At 43.0% G+C, this 19,297-nt stretch overlaps 1 protein-coding gene across 1 annotated transcript in view; it reads left to right on the top strand.

Moving 5' to 3' along the window:
* Positions 1-19,297, top strand: part of LOC119395986 (glutamate receptor ionotropic, kainate 2) — a 226,119-nt gene that overhangs the window by 140,833 nt on the left and 65,989 nt on the right. Inside the window, exon 4 of the mRNA XM_037663016.2 lies at positions 13,192-13,370. Coding sequence (XP_037518944.1) covers positions 13,192-13,370 — 179 coding nt within the window. The remainder of the gene's footprint in view (positions 1-13,191; positions 13,371-19,297) is intronic.

Raw genomic sequence — 19,297 nt, 5'->3', positions numbered from 1 at the left:
GAAAGGTAATATTTTTCAATCATTTAACCTTAGGCCAGGAAGGAAGCAACAAAACAAAACGGCGAGGGTACGTAGGTTAACGAGAAATATGTCCACTCGAATGCCTTACGCTGAGAAGGTGGAAAAGTCGAGAAAGAGAGGACGGAAAGAAAGGACGAAATGATCCATAAATGCGCTGATGCGTATGTGTTGGTTTCACTATACAATAGTATCTAGGCCACCTTATGAAACAATTGTATTTGGCTTGGTGATATTATGCTTGTTTTTATGTGAAAGTAGAAGTTGGATGTTTGGAGATGGCAAATCGAGCACTTCTGGTATGTGTCAACGTATGTTGGCTATGAATAAATTGCGCGTTTTAACATGATTTTATATAAGTTAATAGGAACATTTTTGCACCAATTCTACCCTCACTCGGTCGAAATTATGTGAAAATAGCTTAAGGAAACACTGGCGGCGCGCTTGTTGAACGTGATGACGCAAAAGTCTCTGTCACGCCGCATTGCAGTCCGCCTGGCTCTCGCAGTTATAGTGACGGAAATATGGCTTAGTTTAAGCAAAACTTCGGTGTAAACGTCGGCTAGGTTATCGTTCTCGTGTTTTCCCCTTTGTTGTTCAGTTCTAACAGCCGTCATCTTCAAGAAAAAAATTCAAACACAAATATATATACTACTACACTTTCTCGCTACTGCAATAAAACTGACCTGCTTAAGTCTTCTGAGAATACGTAAATTGCTCTTTCCATTTATTCGTTCGCGTGGTTCGCATATCGTCGCATATATACTGCCACTGTAATTTAACGAAACGTTTTTTTGTTTCATTTTTCTCTTCCTTAAAAGATTGATGCTTTCCTGTGTGGTGTGAATCGTAACGTTAAGAAAAAAAAAAGAGAAAGAAAGAAAGCAATCCGTTGTTCATAACGGCTGAGGCCTTTAAAATTTTCAGCATTTCTTGCTGCTCTTGTCATAATATCTATATTTGGCGCATCTTCCATTTTCCCGAATGTATATATTTATTTAATATTTAGTTATTTTGCTTTCGTATATTTTTGAATGGGAGGAAAATAGTTGCAGTTGTTGCAGCGCCGCTACCGAAATAAGCTTTTTCCGCTGATATTCGGCGCCATGTATTGAAAAATATAGAAGAAAGGAATCTAGGTTAACCAAGACGCACATGATTGCCTTTCCGACAACGCATAGAGGAGAAACAGCTGGAAAAGCAAAAGAAATAGTACAGAGGAAGATCTGATGTGATGGACGCGTTTTGCACACAACAGCGCGCACCGCGCAATCAGTGCTGCTTGCAAACCTGGGTCGTTTATAAAGAACGTCTTGGAGTTTTCTGGCGTCTGTGCTGGTGAACTCTATGTAGGGTACAGTAGCTCAGCTGCTGCTGACGTCACTGTGTTGAGCTGTGAGGAGCCGTGCGACATCGTTTTTCATGGTAATGAACGGACTCGCACGGGATCTGGCTTCCCCTAATGCACGTTTCACAAAAAGTGCCTATTTTTCATGTACGCTACGCTAAACTTCTCTTTTTAGCATGTCATGTCTCTATTCTCTGCTCAACGTCAAACCGCACAACAACTGCATGCAAACATTGTTCAGCCACATCAGTGGATTTTGTTATGAGCTTTTGATCCCATTGCTTATTTCCGCTCACTTCCCCTCATTCGACACTTCTTTTTTTATTTGGCGTATTCACAACGCAGTATATTTCGACACAGCATTGAACGAAAGCATAAAATAAAAACAAGAATTAAGCTTTTTGTGATCTAGAAGAAGCTGTCATCTTCGGCTTACTTGTTAACTTTTCTTTCACTTTGATGGGCTCTGTGCTATACCAGGTATTTGGCTGGCTTATGATCTTGTTTGTTTATCAAGTGAACATTGTGAACGGCGAAAAGGCCACAGAGCACCAGCTTATGATCTCACTTCCGATCTCCTCTATATAAAGTTCACTTAGAATCGTGAAAGCAGCGACTTATTCTCTGTTCTCGGTCACAGACGTCTTCTTATTATGCTTCTTGCAGTTCACTATGCTTTCACTTTGACCTTCAAGCTTCAAGTTCGGCTATTTGCGTACACGTATAGCTATGCCTCCGCCCTGTCGATATACAGTCCGGGAACCATTATGGTATTCTATGCTTTATCATTCATATACCTGATAAATGGAACTGTTGATGCAAGCACTGAATGGGTGGCTGGTCGTGTCAGGTTATACGCAGATGATTGCTGCATATATCGCGGTATAGTGTGCTCCTTTCTGTGAAGCTCTGCTGCATGCACTGCGGGTAGAATTAAATGTAGTTAGACGAAATGATTACACTTCGAACTCCGCAGTTTAATATAGTAGCTTTTATTCAGAAGTATCAGGATAACTGAATAATCGTTTAGCAACAGCCTGTAAACTTCACACTTGGAATTTTTTTGTAGGTTATACGCAGGAACCTCGGGCTACCTGAATACCCAATACTAGCTTTAATCATGCTCCGCCAAAAATAGTACTGATTCAGGGTGTACCACCTGATAGTTCATAGAGTTCGCAAAGCACTTCCTACAGATAACAAAATACACACCATAAATATTCACGGCAGTAAAATTATTGTAACACTGTACTGTAAGCGGACCAACGACGTCTGTCTGCTGCTCTTAGCGTGCCCAAGTGTAATATTTGAGTGCCCATGCGAATGTGTGCTTGTCACAATGCTGTTACTGTGTTGCGGAGACCTTCAGGTCAACCGTGGCCCCGCAAATACTAACAAAGAAGTACTAGACGCCATCCCTAAGCTGTCTGAAAAAGGTGATCACCGTCATGGTGAGCTAACGGAAGTTCTTGCCGACCTAAAGACAAAACAGGTGACATTAGCACAGACTGTCGCTCATCTAACAGAAAGATTATCAGCGGTTGAAGCTTTCGTTGAATAATTTGACGGTTCTGCAGGAGTAAATGATACACCACGTCTAATCACTGAAACTGTCTGGATGCAAGGCCAGGCGCTCAATGCCCGGCTGAATGATTTTCAAGACAGGGCCAGACGAGAGAACCTATTGTTCTTTGGTATGCCGGACAGCCCTACTGAGACGTGGGCTCAGTGAGAAGGCCTTGTTAGTGACGTACTGTCTCGTCACCTTAACATGCATATTTCTGACTTTGAAATTTCCCGAGTATACAGCTTAGGATCCTACGCCGATAAAAAGGCTCGAGCAATTATCATCAAGTTTTCGTCGTCTAAGGCTAGAGATTCTATCTTGGCACAGAAACATAAGTTCAAAGGAACTGGAATATCAGCTAGCGAAGATTTTTGCAGATGTACACGAAACTCAAGGAGGAAACTGACAGAAATTGCAAAGGCAGCTCGGCAACCGTACTTGCTACGCGTTAACAAACTTATCATGAACAAAAAATTACACCACCTCCCGCTAAAGGGGACCATGAGGCGATGCGAAGCCGGAGCACTTGCACGATCGCGTTCCGTTGGCGTTCGTTGGGTATGCTACCGACCTCGCGTCGTGGAACGCGAAGAGGGACGCTACGCGCGTCGTATCTTCCATCTAGCCTGGCCGTTAATTCTCACAGGGCGAGCGGGGAACGCGGTCGACAGGCGGGCGAGAGGGGGGCAGCGTAGGAGAGGAGGGAGAAGGGGAGGGGACGCGCTCGAGCTCATCCAGCGCCCTCTAGAATTGGCTCATCGCGGCGTTGCGCAGGAGAGAATTTCGGCATGTCTAGCCCGCGTTTCGGAGGAAGAGTGGAAAGGTGGAGGGGAGAGGGGTATGGGAGAGGGGAAGGGGAGAGGGTGAGTGGAGAGGGAAAGTGGAGAGGGGAGGGGAGAGGTGTATGGGAGTGGGAAAGTGGAGATGGGAAGAAGAGAGGGAAAGTGGAGAGGGGAAGATGGTCACGCCGCACACCACCACCACCACCACCGGATTGAGCTCCGCCTTAAGATACTTCGCATCTAAAAAATTGCAGTGGCTTAGCTCGGCTATGCCAGGCTATACGTAGCGTTAGCAAAGGTTCAGCTGACTATTCTGAGCTTTCCAGATTGTCTAGGATTAGCTTGATTGTCATGCTTACTGCTGCTTCAATGACACACATTCGGCCACATCGTTCAGAACCGGTAGACCTGGCGGCATGGCCGGGTAACGATACCCATTGGTAACGCTAAAGTACTGCTTAACGAGAAAGTTCTTGCACGTTGTACAAACCCACGTCACGGTTTCACCCCACTCAGGCGCCGCCACTAAACTCAACGTTTCACGCATGGCACTACTTAGCGGCGTCAAGTATTTCATGTGCCATAGTCGCACACGTATCCAAACGCTAACATAATAGACCTAATACTTACCACTACACCTGACCTAGCTTCGCCTTTAACTCATCTACCGGGCATTAGCGACCACTGTATAATCCACTTCACTTTAAAAGCACGGGTTTCCATCAAGAAAAAATCACAGCATATCCACGGGGTGAATGATGATGAGTGGGGCGAAGCTACGGAGGGAATCATCTGTAAACCGTGAAACTCTTCCGTGAAATGCGCCCAGTACATAATATAAAGAGTGTGAAACATCGTGTATATATTAAACATCAAACTTTTATTGTACTGTTGGTTTACGTGGTCCCTTCATTATCACTTGTGATCGGTGAAATGCAAGGAAGAAGTCCGCTCCCGAGCGAAAGAGCGCCAAGAGCGACCGCATTCCCCGCTAGCCCTGTGCGAATTAAAGACAAGGCTAGAGGGAAGACAGGACGCGCGTTCCACGACGCGAGGTCGGTAGCATGCCCAACGAAAGCCAACGGAACGCGATCGTGCAAGTGCTCCGGCTTCGCATCGCCTCATGGTTCCATTTAGCGTCCCAAAACCAAACATATTGCTCAAGGTGTGCCTTGCGTTTTTCGTAGAAATAATTTCTTGATCATGTACATTAAGACGAAAAGTTGAAAGCTCACTAGAGTGTATCGCCCGCAAAGTATGTCTTTTAGTGTGATTGAACTCTCGTACGGCAGGGTCCTCGCGCCGTTGCCGGTCCACCTCGCCCGTTGACGATCGGGCGAGGTGGCTACATGCAACTACTACTACTACACTTTAAGAAAAACATCTGGCGTTCTTTCGTTCTGCTTTTACAAAACATCTGGCGTCTTTCGTTGGTTTATTTCATCAATCAACGGCGTTTTGAACAAAATTTTTATTGTTTAATCACGCACAGGAGAAATCTCACCAGGCACTACCTTGGAGGTAAACAATGGCTGCTAATGGCAATGAGAGACAGAAGAAGTCGGCTTTTAGCTAACACTTACACTTCTACTTCTACTAACGTTTCCTACTGGAACATGTCAATGGCTGCTAATGGGGAATGAGAGACAGAAGAATTCGGCTTTTAGTTAACGCGCACGCTGCGAATTTTTTATTGTTCAACAACGCACAGGAGAAATCCACCGGCACCACCTTGGAGGTCAAAGCGTAAGACTTGTTACTCACTACTACGACCACGACGACTACGAGGGACGAACGGGTGCCGCCTTAAGGAGCTTCGCCCCTAAAAAGCAAAGTTATCCAAGACTATAGCAAGGCGGACTCTGATGGAATGAACAGAGAATCACACCTTTTGTTAACTTGTTTTTAGCTGGTTTTGAGCACCGATCAGTTTAGCAGAACTGGTTAGAATATAAGAAAATTGCTATCACTAATTGATCGCTTTGAACCTAAAAGAAAGGTTTCATCGAATCCTCGTTCTCTATGGTTTATTAACACGTTAAAATGCATGCGCAATAAAAAGAAGTGGGTATTCAGACGTGCGAAATTAACAGCCAGAAGTGACCATTGGTCATCCTATCAGATAATTATTAGAGAATTCTGCACTGCACTTTCGAAACCAAAAAAGAATTTTTTGATAAAACTCTTCCTTCGCTACTCCGTTTTAACCCGCGTAAGTTTTGGGGCATTATCAGCGGAACGAAAACGCGTCAAATACAATTAATCCAGTCTAATGTCCCAGTTGCTCTTAGCGAGTGTTGCAATGCTCTGAATGAGTCATTTGCGGCACACTTTCGTAAGAGCACCCCCCACGATATTCCCACATTTAACAAAAACCAATTTCTTGCCAATGGACCCCATGATCACTGACGCAGTTGGTGTTGAAAGACTGATTGTCAATTTGAAAGTGTGTTCATCGGCCGGTCCAGATTGTATTTCGTCAAAAATGTTCAAGTGTACACAAGACTATTCTGCTTTAATATTGTCAAAACATTTTGAACAGTGATTGCAGACGTCCACACTGACATCTGACTGGAAGGCTGGGAAGGTGGTCCCTGTGCATAAATATCGTGATGTACATTCTCCTAATAGCTACCGTCCGATATCATTAACATTCATCCCAGTAAAAATTTTGGAAAATGTAATATACTCGCACCTTATTGATTTCCTTGAGTCTAATTCCTTCTTTAGTATTTATCAGCATGAATTCCGTAAAGCAGTTTCATGCTAAACGCAGTTGCTGTGTTTTACTAACGACTCATTTATTAACGCAGATCTTGAATTTGATACCGACTGCATATATTTAGATTTCGCTAAAGCATTCGACACCGTCTCACATGAACTACCTATTTTCAAATTTAATCAGCTCAATATTGAACCTAACGTACTTGCATGGAATAACAAATTTCTCTCTAACCGTAGCCAGTATGTGACAGCTAACAATTTTTGTTCACCTAATTCTGCTGTAACTGCTGGTGTACCACAAGGGCCCGTTTTAGGCCCACTGCTTTTCGTAATTTATATTAATTATCTTCCATCTTGTGTTTCTTCCTCAACAGTCAGCCTATTCGCAGATGACAGCGTAGTTTACCAAAAAATTACTAGCCATGCCGATCAACTTAACCTCCAACGCGATCTAGATGCAATATATGAATGGTGTAAGAAATGGCTCATGACACTCAATATTACTAAATGTAAGAGCGTGCGAGTTTCACGCCGCACTACTACCCACTGTTGCGTACATACTCCCTCAATAACATTTCGTTACCATCTGTTGAAAATGTTAAATATTTTGGGTTTCTTATATCTTGTAATCTTTCATGGAATATGCACGTAGAATATGTGAGTAACAATGCTAACCGCATGCTTCGTTATCTGCGTCGAAATTTTTCCTCTGCCCCATCGTCCATCAAGCTAGCACTCTACAAAACATTGGTAAGATCAAAATTAGAGTACGCATGCGCATATGGCACATAACCCATGCCATTCTCATTCAAACTCCCGAAGCCATTTAAAATCGGGCAGCGCGTTTCATCTTATCGAATTATTCACGTCATTCCAGTGTCACATCCATGAAGAACGTCCTAAACTTGCCTCACCTTTTGTTGCGGCACTATTTGTGTCACCTTCAGCTTTTACGCAAAATCTATCATTACAACAGCTATGTGAAGGACGCCCTATTACATCCACCTCGTTTCATATCACCGAGGACTGATCGTGGTTCTGAGGCGGGCCTACCATCCCTCCATCGTTTGCATAATGGACGAAAAAGATTTCAAGCTCGCTGTGGAAGATGGGGGGGGGGGGGTCGTGTAATTTCTTTTTTTCTTTTTTGTTAATTGCACTCGTAATTATTGCTTCCCCCACTCCCTTCTGGTAGTCCCTTCGGGTCTTGAAAGTATGTTTAATAAATAATAACTAAGTAATGTACACATGCTCTTCAGAAAGTTAGCAATAACAGTTAAGAGTGGCGTATAACTTACATGCATGTATGTCCTTCATATTGTGTTCACCCTAGCCATAACAGTGTGAATCATGACCCTTCGCGAATTATTAGCCAAATGCCTCAGTGACTAGAATGGCGAAATTTGATGTCCGATAAGTGCTCTCCGCACTTTTCCTCGCCGGAAACTTCCACGGAAAACTATTGTGAACCTTTACAGTACGCTGTTTTGCATTTTAAAGGGACTGTCTGCCGTCCTTCATCGATTTTCTATTTTGTACCGCAATAGAAAGCGTACTGTCTGCAGTGTCCAACCTTGAAGCGGTTCCTCTGGAAAGTGAGTAGAAATTTTTAAAACAGAATTTTTCGATCTGCGTTTGGTCTTCTTCCATTGGCGTGAAACATGCCCACAACACTGGTTGATGGACGCGATGACGATTGTAGTGCCGGTAAAAATTGAAACCGAAGGCACATGTGATTTCCGTAGGATTACCTTATTTTCGCTGAACACTAGTGTAATGAATGTAACAGTCGTTTTCAGCGCACTAGCGCTTAAATGAAGACCTATTATATCATTACAGAAAACTTGTTTTGCTGTACTCGCAGTCTATGCGTTTATTTTAGCACTGCTACCGCAATCCAAGCCAAGTTGATTCATCAAAAAAAAAAAAGAGACGATAATGCACGCCTTGACAGAGCAGCACATGTCAGACATGCTAACAACAATACAGCGGCACAGTACGACCCGCGCGGAGGGCCGCATGGCATAGCGCATGTGTTGAAGGCCTGAAGCAGACGAAATCGAAGACGGCGCCGCAAGCAGCGCCACCGGGCGCTTTTTTGGATGCGTGAGAGAAAAAAAGAAAAAAAATACTCTCTGACGCAACCGAAAGCTGCCTCAAGTGCGTAAAACACAATTTGAAGTTACACATATTTGTTTTTAAGCAAAATGAGTCTACTTGCGAGGATTTCTTGTCCTACCAGTAGATTGACCACATCGCTGTTGGGTGACGCTAGCGCTCATTCTTGCACAATTTTCAACATAAAATTAAAAATATAATTCCTTTTTTATGGGACAAAAGCATGCTCGTTGCCGCCGATGTGACGAACGATCTTCTCATTTTCACCACAATCAGAAAACTTCTTCCGAGCGATAGACAGTCCCTTTAAGGGGTCGTTCGAGCAGTGCTTGAACATGTGTAGAGTGGCTTAGGCGAAATTATTGTATACCCTAGATAGGTATTATCAAACATGAGTCTATTTTAACGACTCTAAGATATGCACGGGGCTGCATGACGACAACAGCGAACCTGAATGCACTCTGCAGGCTCGCTGCTCAGCAGCCTTGTCGGTTTAGCGGTTCTAAGGTCGTCGTCCAAATTGATGCTCCTTCCAGCTTTAAATTCTGTTCAATTTGCGAATGCGCAGTGCTATTTCACGAGGTTTGTATCTAAAGTAATAAAATCTACATTGATTTTATGTTGCCCACTACGACACGCACACTGCGATAATTGCTGGAAACACGCTTACCGCAGTTTCCTTATCTTTGCATCACCGGAAAATTATAATCTATTTCACACAGATCGAGTGCCTTCATCGGTGATCACCTTGTTGTTCAAGCCTTTCTGGTGCACATGTCTTCGTTCTGAGCTTCTTTCCTTGTCTATCTTTAAATGGAGGGACATATATATATATATATATATATATATATATATATATATATATATATATATATATATACATATATATACTATATATATATATATATATATATATATATATATATATATATATATATATATATATATATATATATACCAGCTCCCTTGGCAAGAGTGTGAGTTCCTCAGCGAATGTTCTCTGCCCAATCCAGCTTTCCCTTTGCCACGAGGTCCTTCATATCTCTCGGTCAATGCCGTGTCATTGACGTGGTGCTTCTTATTATTTTTTTCTTCCTTTCCAACGTAATTCACTGTCTTTCACTCGGCTCCAGGCACGGTTATTGATCTGCCCGCAGTGGCGCTTCTGGGCCCGAAACCATTCGGCTGGAAATCCCCTGTCGTCGTCGGACAGGCGGCGAGCAAGAAAGACGGCCCTTTATGTCAGCAGAAGTATTTTCGGTCGAATCTCTGTCGTGAGAGAGTCGGAACGCACTTAAAGGCCGCGTCTGCTTGCGCAACAAATGCGCAGTCTGTCTCGATGCTGTCACGAAGAACTCCATTTCCACAGCTATATTTGTTGCACCACACTATTCGATCCTTCGTCGCATCGTTCTCGCATCGCAAAAACAGTGGTGGCAACGAACCTCCAGTACCATGGAGTCACTTTGATTCTTTAGTATCGTTGCTAGATTTATCGACGTATGTGATAGTTTCAAGTTTATTACGTGATTACAAGTCGCACAGTCAGCTATAAATAGGAGATGCTGTAGGCAAGGTCGGTCGCTTTCGCATACATCATGTGATATCAGTAACTGTTGATTCGATGAACCTGCGCAGGTGACAGTTTTAGGGTTGCAAAAACTGTTATGCGCAAACTTATGAAGGAGCTATCGGAGTATTTATGGTGACAACTCCTTACGCAAAAATGTAAAGGAAAAAAAATTGAGACAGGACAGCGCGGTAGTTATTGACAAATTTTATTCATAAAGCGTGCATCAAAGCCACAATGTGCTCAAATAAACGGGCAGACAAATGCGCAGACGCACGTGCCAGCAAGAAAAACATCAGGTAGGTTGAAACACCTGAAAGGCGCTGTTAACGTGCTTGCAGAAGTGTTCAAGTTTTGGTGCCAAAAAAAAAAAAAAAACAGTGCGTACGGCTTGTACCACACGCTTACTTCTGGCATAGGAGAAATGACATTCATGTACGTGAAGTGACCCATGATCCTTTAGGCACGTTGACGGGCGGTATGACGTGCAACTTCTTGTTATATAACATATTTCTTTTAAAGCACCACCTTTCAAAAACTTTCTATATTTACCTAAACCTACGTTAGTTAATATACTCAGTTCAAAATTAGTGTCACTCTCTATAGCATAATCCGTTTTGTTGCTCATTTATTCAGGTGTTTTGTGTACTTTGTTATTATTTTTGTTGTGTCTTTCGTACAGCCTTTCTCATCCCCGATAAGAGATAGCCAAGCGATCATATCATTCTATGGACGGCCTTGCCGTTATTATTAACTCTCAGTGCTGTTTTTATATCATTTAACAATCTATGATGAATATCACTAAATACGCCGGATAATTTTCTTCGTAAGCACTTGACATCCATTCGAAATTATGAAAGATGCGGAGCATGATCATTTTGAAAGGAAAATAAAAGTAAAGTTCTTTTACAATAAGGAAACAGCAAATAATTTTTAATAAAAAAACGCTACCTCTTAAACTGTATAACTACTATTGAAACGTGGTCGTGGCGGTGAAGAACACGAGCTGAGGCAGGTATATATGTCACACCTTATTGGTCGGACTTGTGCCCAGAAAAAGAAGTCACACACTGAGTGCATCGATAGCGCCCAGCATAATCGTTAGCCGTCAAAAGTGTGATCGTCTGTGAACCTCTTCGGCTTTTACGCAAGCCTGATGAAACCTTTCAGCGTTATTTCTGGTACTGGTGCTAGATCCAGAATAAACTCAGCTATACGCGGCATGCGGGTAATCTTAACAGATCAGTCTGTAACAGTCGCGAACTTTCAGAAACCATGTTGCACAGCTTGGACCAGGTGGTGGCTACGCACGTATACAGACTGATTACATAAAAATGCAAAATAAGCGGGCCGGGTAAATTATTATTATTATTATTATTATTATTATTATTATTATTATTATTATTATTATTATTATTATTATTATTATTATTATTATTATTATTATTATTATTGGCAATCCTAATTCCAGCAGCAACGTCATTGAGCGTGTCCAGAAAAAAATCCTAAGCATTTACAACCATCGTTTCGCTCGAAATGACTCTGGATCTCGTTCTAACGCTGCTGGATTATTATCATTGCCATGACTTTGCTGCCGACGAAATCGCGCTGATCTGTTATTTCTTTACAAGCTTGTGCATGGTATCATATCCTGCCCTGTACTGCTCAAATGTATTAATTTCCGAATTCCACGTAAGCTTACCAGAGAGGATAGACCTTTTCATGTAACCGCCTGCCTCTGTGAACATTCGACCATTGGCAGGATACAACGTCTTTACCATGCTTACTTTTTAGAGCTCGATGTTTTTCACAGCTCCCAGTCGTTGTTCTGCTCTGAGCTTTGCACTGTACTTACATAGCCTCGTACACTGTTGACTTTTTTTTGTTGACTGTATATGGTGCAATTTTATAACGTTTTTTATCCCTGATATTTTATTATGAATGTTGGCCTTTGTTTGTTTTTTTTTTCGTGTGCCAGTACAAAGACCTTACGGTTGTTCCTGGGCACGTTAAATAAACGTTTGATTTATTATTTTATATACGTACAAGAGCACACAGTAGTAAAAAGGTAATAGGGAAGAAGCAGGCGTACAACTGCCAGCTAAAAGCGCCCGACGCAAGCGTAGTCTTTCTCGAGGAGGGAATAAATGAGTTAAACGAAGGTAAGAGGAAAGAAAGAGGGGGGAGCGTAGGAAACTGCACAAAATGCTTTTTGTACAAAATTTCGAGGACAGAGTTCAGAATGTGCATGTGGACATGCGGATCACGATGTACATTAGAATGCCCAGGATGTCACTACCAACGATAACAGCTACTACGAGATTTGACGGCACTGGACCGTTGGTGCTTCAGCCCCACAGATATCCTATGTCTATGCACAGCTCATGCATTGCGAAAACGTGCACTATTGGCAATAAACAAGTTTCTAGAAGCAAGTGGTATACGTGTAAGTTTTTGAGAAAACCTTCTAGGCTGATTTTATGTATATAATTTGACCTGACCGTGTCGCGTTACGTGTCGCTTCATGTGCAAACCAATTCTGTTTCCGTGTGACAGGACATTGTCAATTTCAGTGTAGTTACGTGACTGGAAGTTGTGTGTCATTGGTCAGCATTTACGGTGTTCATGTGTCTGTATTTAATGGGAACTGTAATGTAATGTGAGTGAACTGTATGCTATGTCGTTTTTCGCGTCACTCCCTGAATTGGCTTAGGTGAACTATCCCTGGATGCTCTTTCATGCAACATTTTTTTTTTCGTTGCTGTTATTTTCACATATCGTATTACCGGTAGAAAGCAGTAGCCCGCACTATACGTATAAAAGCGCAAACATCTTCTGAACGACACAAAGCAATAAAAAAGCAAACGACGCAAAGATAGACGAAAACAAGTAGTAACAGGAAAAAAAAAATGTCCGTAAACGACAGGCCAAGCCTGTTTCATTTATCTGTAACGCAGTGGTTTTATTAACATATGCGTATGCCTGCGCGTACTTCCACGCAGATTCATATGTTCCAATATGCGTTTCCTTCATCACATTTCAATGCCGCCTCAATTCTTCGCAGCTCTCCTTCGACTTCGAGAAGTGCTGCGATTGTCGTTAACGGGCGACGTCACATTCCGGCTGCGGCAGTGCGCGCCTGGCGAGGAGCTACGCAAGGTGTTTCGAGAGGTGGGACGGCGAGGCGAATCAAACATCTTGCTGGACGCGCCCACGCATCGCATTAGAGAATACCTAAAGCAGGTGAGCTAGTTCATTTATTATTATTATTCTTTACGGCGAATCTCTACCCGGCACACCACCTTAATTCTTGAGTGTCGCTGTCCGTATGCCAAAACCCCCCTAGTGCCCTTTAGGGAGCGGTGAAAGAACTAATGCACGAAAGTGATAAATATAAGGCATTGCGTATTTCGCTTCGTGAGTCGAATCGAGGCGCTGCTTTGGTACGGTGCTTTGTACGACTCCATGTGTTGCTGCTGAGAAGCATCATTATCTATACAATATAGGCTGCAGATTCTACGGGAGCCAACATAGGAAAAAAAGAAATGTAAAGAGAAACTAGCGATCAGAAAATGTATTTTTATGTTATAAACGAATTATGTGTTCAATTTGTGCGTACGGAGGTTATAGCCTTTCTTTTTGAAGAAATTTCGCAACCATAGCAGTTTTCGTGTGGCGTTGTTAAACTTAGGGACACGTTACATATGCTAACATATAGAACATCTCTTGTAAAGCTGTTTTGCAACTCTGGCAGTTTCAGTAAAGCTCTTTTAAATTAAGGGCCACTTTACGCATGCTAATGCATAGAACAATTCGGGTATCTATATATATGTCGACGTTATAGTACTTTGCTGCCACACCCCTTTACTCGAATTCGTAACGCGTACCCATGGAGTACCGCACTTCGCCTTCCAAAGAGTACGTGGAGCGTCGGAAATGCACTGCCTAGTTTATTTTACATGTCTTCATCAGAGTCCACCTAAATAGTCGCTTGATCACTGTTCCGTAAAACATGAGTGTTGCAGTTTGCTTCTCACTTCACTAAAGTGCACTCCATGAAGTGTTGATTCTTGCTTGTTGTATATTACTGTGTTCACGGGCTCTTCACTCTTACTTTGTCATCACAACAGCTGCAATTTTTCTGCGTCCATATTGACTCCTTTTAACGTCCCCCGTAAGTGAAAGTTTAAACAACATGGCGTGAAGAAACGTCATAACAGCTTGAAGGCCGTCAAGAAAACATCATGCACAGGAACGCGCAAGGGCCCTTGTGTTCTTAATGCCTAAATAAATAAAGAAAGAGCTGGTTGCCTAGCATTCATACTTCATCCCCCAAACACGAAACCATTCGCAAGCTCGCTCCACCACAGCTGCGACCCTCCCGCTTTTTTTTTTCTTTCGTGGGCATCGTTAGAGTTAATTGTAGTTTTGAGCTGTTCCCAGCCAGCTTTCTTTTTTTGCGATTTCGCGTTCCACGAGACGTGGCAGCTGGCGCTGCGTTAACGGCCAATATTGGGCGGAGCGTAAGTGCGGCGCTCGTAAAGCAGTCTGGGCACGCCGCCGAGGCACCGCGTACGATGGTTGCCGCTTCACGCAAGCGCACTTCAATAAAGCAGCTCTTCCCCCGAGGCCGATACTCTTGCGAACGAGCTAAGCGGGACACGCAAGTACAGTAGTGCGCGGGAGGCTGCCACTTCTACGCACTTCCGCCGGCACTCCAGGCACGCGCAGAATGCATCGCACTGCAAACGATACCAGGCGACATAATTGCACTTTGGCCGACAGGGAGGCCTCACTCAAACTGTCGATAGCACTCGGACTCATAGCGCATTGCCGGCGCTGCTGGTATTCCACATATTGGGAACCCTGTTTGGACGGATGGCTGGTTGCTGCGAAAGGCGGAGTACTCATAATGAAGATGAGTTAGTTGTGAATGCGGTGCGTTAGGATATATCTAAAGGCAATACACTATTTACATTTAGTCGTCAGTACCTATCTCTATACGAAAAAAACACACCAAATGCGTAGCTTTTTTACTGAAAGAAACAATCTAGATGCCTTGGGCATTCAAAGAGCCAAAAATTAACAGAAAAATACCACGGAATGGCAGGCACTGAAGCACTACATAACTTTGCTTTCTGCTTAGGGAGAGTATTTCGTGGTGAAACAGCAATGACTAGAACAGTAACGACTGTTCTGGTCAATATTGATGATTATGATCGTTACCAGTGATTGCGAGCGTGATTACAAGCGTAATGACTAGTACAGCAAAGCCTTCTGTAGTTATTACGGCTCCAACGTGGTTGTACTTGAAAATTTATTCAAAAAAATTTATTTTTCTTGGGGCATAGCACATTGCACGACAGTCCTTGTCATATCATATTTTAGCCATGATATAAGTTGATACCGAAGCACAGAATAAGAGACGCCAGCCTAAATACGCGCTATTGATTACTGTATGGAGCAAATCATATGTTGTTTACGCATCATAATTGCGTAACATTACATTGATGTGCAACTAACATATCAACCAATATGATTTCAAAATACACCATAAAAATTGAAGCCATCAAGCTCATCTTTACACTACATTTTCCGTACAACAATATTAACCAATAATGCGTGTTTCCAGAGGTGTACGATGCTAAGTGCGAATAGAAATGTTATTACATTTGTAATTTAATGCAGTGTGCACAGATAATGGTAGTCCGAGTGCTTCTATAACTGCAGGATTGACGTCATAGGGGCGAGGACGGCGCCACTTGTACCTGAGCTGTGATAGCCATGCCACTATAAAAATGAGAGACCACATTAGCGGCGAACAGAGCGTCGGCCGTCGACAAAACTGCTCATGGCTGGGACGCGCCGTCTTTTATACATCACGCATCGAGCTTTCCAGTTTTATCACTGGTGGTCGCGCAAACTCTAGAATAATCTAGACTATTCGCGTCCTGTGCGCAATCTTACCAGAATGATCTACTACAATCGCGAAGCTTCTCGAGCACTGCGGCGCGGTCAGCGTCGAGCGTTGATAATCGTCCTTGCTATTCAAAGCCGAATACATCAAAATGAAACAAGAAGAGGGCGTGGCACTATCGTGTAAAAAAAAACGCACAAGTTCTCTTTTCGAGTCGTCACTGCTTGTGTGGAACAATCAGATTGGACGATACGATGGGACGGCTCAAAGGAACAGGAAAAATTCTTCGTCACGGCTCTCTATCTGAGAACAAATAGGAGAGCGACAGCTTGAGCGCCGCGCTTCTGGAAATCGGGAACAAGAATCTGTGTACACGCAGCCGGCGCAGCTTGGTATCTGTGCGTGTGTATCTTTAAACTTTATTCTTAATTTTTTTTTCACACTACTGTCGAGGCCAAGCACTTCGCTGAAGTGTACTGCAATGAACAAAAGTAGAAAAATAAGTCATACGACATCAATCAAAAATGTACAAATACGCCGGAGGTAAACAAGTTACAGTACAAATGAAAGAACGAAAGGAGGATGGGGGGAATGGCTGGAGTGGTCTGGACACAAAGATTCGAGCAATACGTGTCAGAGAGAGAGTGCCGTCACCAGATGCTGCCCCGCCGCCAAACGCAAGACGATTCTCAGACACGGAGGGGAAAGTAGATATTACGTGCACATAAATGAAAGTAGACCAGCATTGCCCCACTTTCGACTGCATTGTCAAACTCGAAAAGTTGGTTGGTGTTCTCATTTCTCTGAGGTTCAGTTACTTTAAACAGCGGCTTTGGCGCTGACTTTAAAATGGCATCTTGAGAATGTAACCGCGCTTTGTCACTGCTCCCACCTGTTTTTCTGCATTTCATGCGTCATCAGGTCATTTTGAAGCACCAATAACAATAAGAAGTTGCACTTAGGCTGAGTCTATCAATACGAAGGAGAAGAAAAAAAAAGGAGCTGCGAAAAGAAAATGTAGCAAGTTTTAAAAAGAAAATATACATATTATGTCTTAGTTTCCACTTCGCTATTCCCTGTGCAGTTCTATGCTGTCCAATTTTCCAGCATACCCACTGATCTTTCTATCCCCCTCAGTCTGTCTTTTTGTTATTATTTATAGCAAAGCAGGGTTTCCGAATATTTTAGGAATGACGAAACACGTTTCGTTGCACCTATCCGTGAGATCACAATGATTTTTGAAGAACAACCGTCATGGAACAAAAAAAGAGCACCAATCGACATGAGAACTCAGAAGAAACAGCAACACTAATTGGTAAATTATTGCAGCCATAGCAGTACACATTCTCCTGAATCGCGATGGATCTGGAGCATAAAAAAATAAAAATAAAATGTGCAAAGTCTACGCGTTTGCGCATGGTGACATCTGTAGCTGCAAGAGGGGACCAGTACAATAAACAAAGACATTTAGAAGTATTTTAACACTTAAACTGCGCCACAGGAGCCGCGTACAGTGAGACTCCTTCTGAACAATAGATAACAATTACGTGCTGGTTTCACTGTGAACAAAGCTGCCACTTTCTTTGTTAACCTTGGCTAAACTTACGTGGCTTGCCCCTTATATACACAGAGATATTTATTCTTCCAAGCCTCCAGCACTACGTTAGCTAGAAGAGTAGCCAATAAGCGGCGCATTGCATGTGGCCCATTTGCAGTCGCCCTCATATAATAAAATTAATAAAGTAAGAGAAGCGGTCGAATAGCCCCAGCTATTAAATTTATTTGGTTCGGTAAGGCTAACTGCTAGGAGAGTTAATTTTGTCAAATTCGCCGAACAGCAGTGCTTCGGTGCTGTGTACTCTTTGTAGCTACTGCATGTATATCCTTCACGAATATTTCTCTTGGTCAATTGACTAAGTGGTTACGTACTTTGAAAATTATGTGCACCATCAGCAGCGTATCGCGTGGGCGTTTTATTGCGTCATTTTGTCACATTAGGATGAAAATTAATTGTCTTATTCTTAAGCAAGAGCTCAAATCACGGGCACTGTTTTACAGCAGAGCCCTTATGCTCAAGGTGGTCGTGTGTTGTGGATAGAAAATTATCGTTGTCATGAACGGGCACGCGCTCACCCACCATTCAAGCACTTTGTACAGATGGTTGACAAAAGAAGCTAAAACTTGCGGCCCCTAATCAGTGTTCTCCGCCCGTGTGTTCGCTTAATTTTTAGTGGACTAGTGTTAACGCCACGACGGACCTGAATAAAGTTTTTTTCCGTTCCATTCCAGTGTGGCGAGTGATGGGTCTGCTCAATTTCTTTGGCACATACGCACTATAGGAGAGAGCAAACCTAGCCAAGCAGGGACAAGCCATGTGCCCAGCAGCTCTGCTGTCACCCAGCCTTGCGCTACTTAGTGCAAGCAGCGCTATTTCTTTTTAAATGCGAAGCATTTCTTAGCGAACCTTTGGCAATTTGAGCGTTCCTATCTATCTATCTATCTATCTATCTATCTATCTATCTATCTATCTATCTATCTATGTAGCCGCCTACGTCTGGGTGCTCTCATGATCGCCTCTTTTACTTGGTGTAGACCAAAATTGGCATGGGAGGGTAAGAGCATTTCACAAATATGACTGTCGGGTCATAACATGAATAACGTGAAAATCATGTCGCGTACGTCGTCAAACTCTTTCCTCCAGACACGTGTGGCACATACCCGTTTACCACTGGTCATGGTGTACGGGTATGAACCACAGGTGATTGACAGTATATATCTACCCAGGAACAGCGAGAACAGACATTGGTAACTTAAATGCGAGAGCGTTAAGAAAAACAAACATCGACAGCGTTAACCCGACGAACTTAAAGAATGAAAATTAAGATCCCAGCAGGAATCGAACTCAAGCATTCTACGTGGCAGTCAGGCATTCTACCACAGAGCCACGCCAAGTCTATAAACTGGTTTCGAAAAACAGCCTACGCAGCGTAATGTCGATGCGACGTCAATTGTGGTTGTGTTGCTGGCTATGTAATTTTGCAATAGCAATAAACACTACATGATACTCCTACGATGTGTACTCCTACGATACAGGCGTCATATCAGATTACCGTCTGTTGTTCCAGTGTTGGCTGTGCTTTTAGAGCACTCTAATAAACATTACATCAGTATTCCTATGATTCAGCAAGCTATATTGAAGACTGATCGACCCCGGAGGAATACGTCAACGATAGTTACGTATGATATTCACATC

The sequence above is a fragment of the Rhipicephalus sanguineus genome, chromosome 6 (genome assembly GCF_013339695.2).
Source record: "Rhipicephalus sanguineus isolate Rsan-2018 chromosome 6, BIME_Rsan_1.4, whole genome shotgun sequence".
Lineage (NCBI taxonomy): Eukaryota > Metazoa > Arthropoda > Arachnida > Ixodida > Ixodidae > Rhipicephalus > Rhipicephalus sanguineus.
Note: the sequence above shows the minus strand (reverse complement) of the source record. Positions and strands in the feature narration are given on the sequence as shown.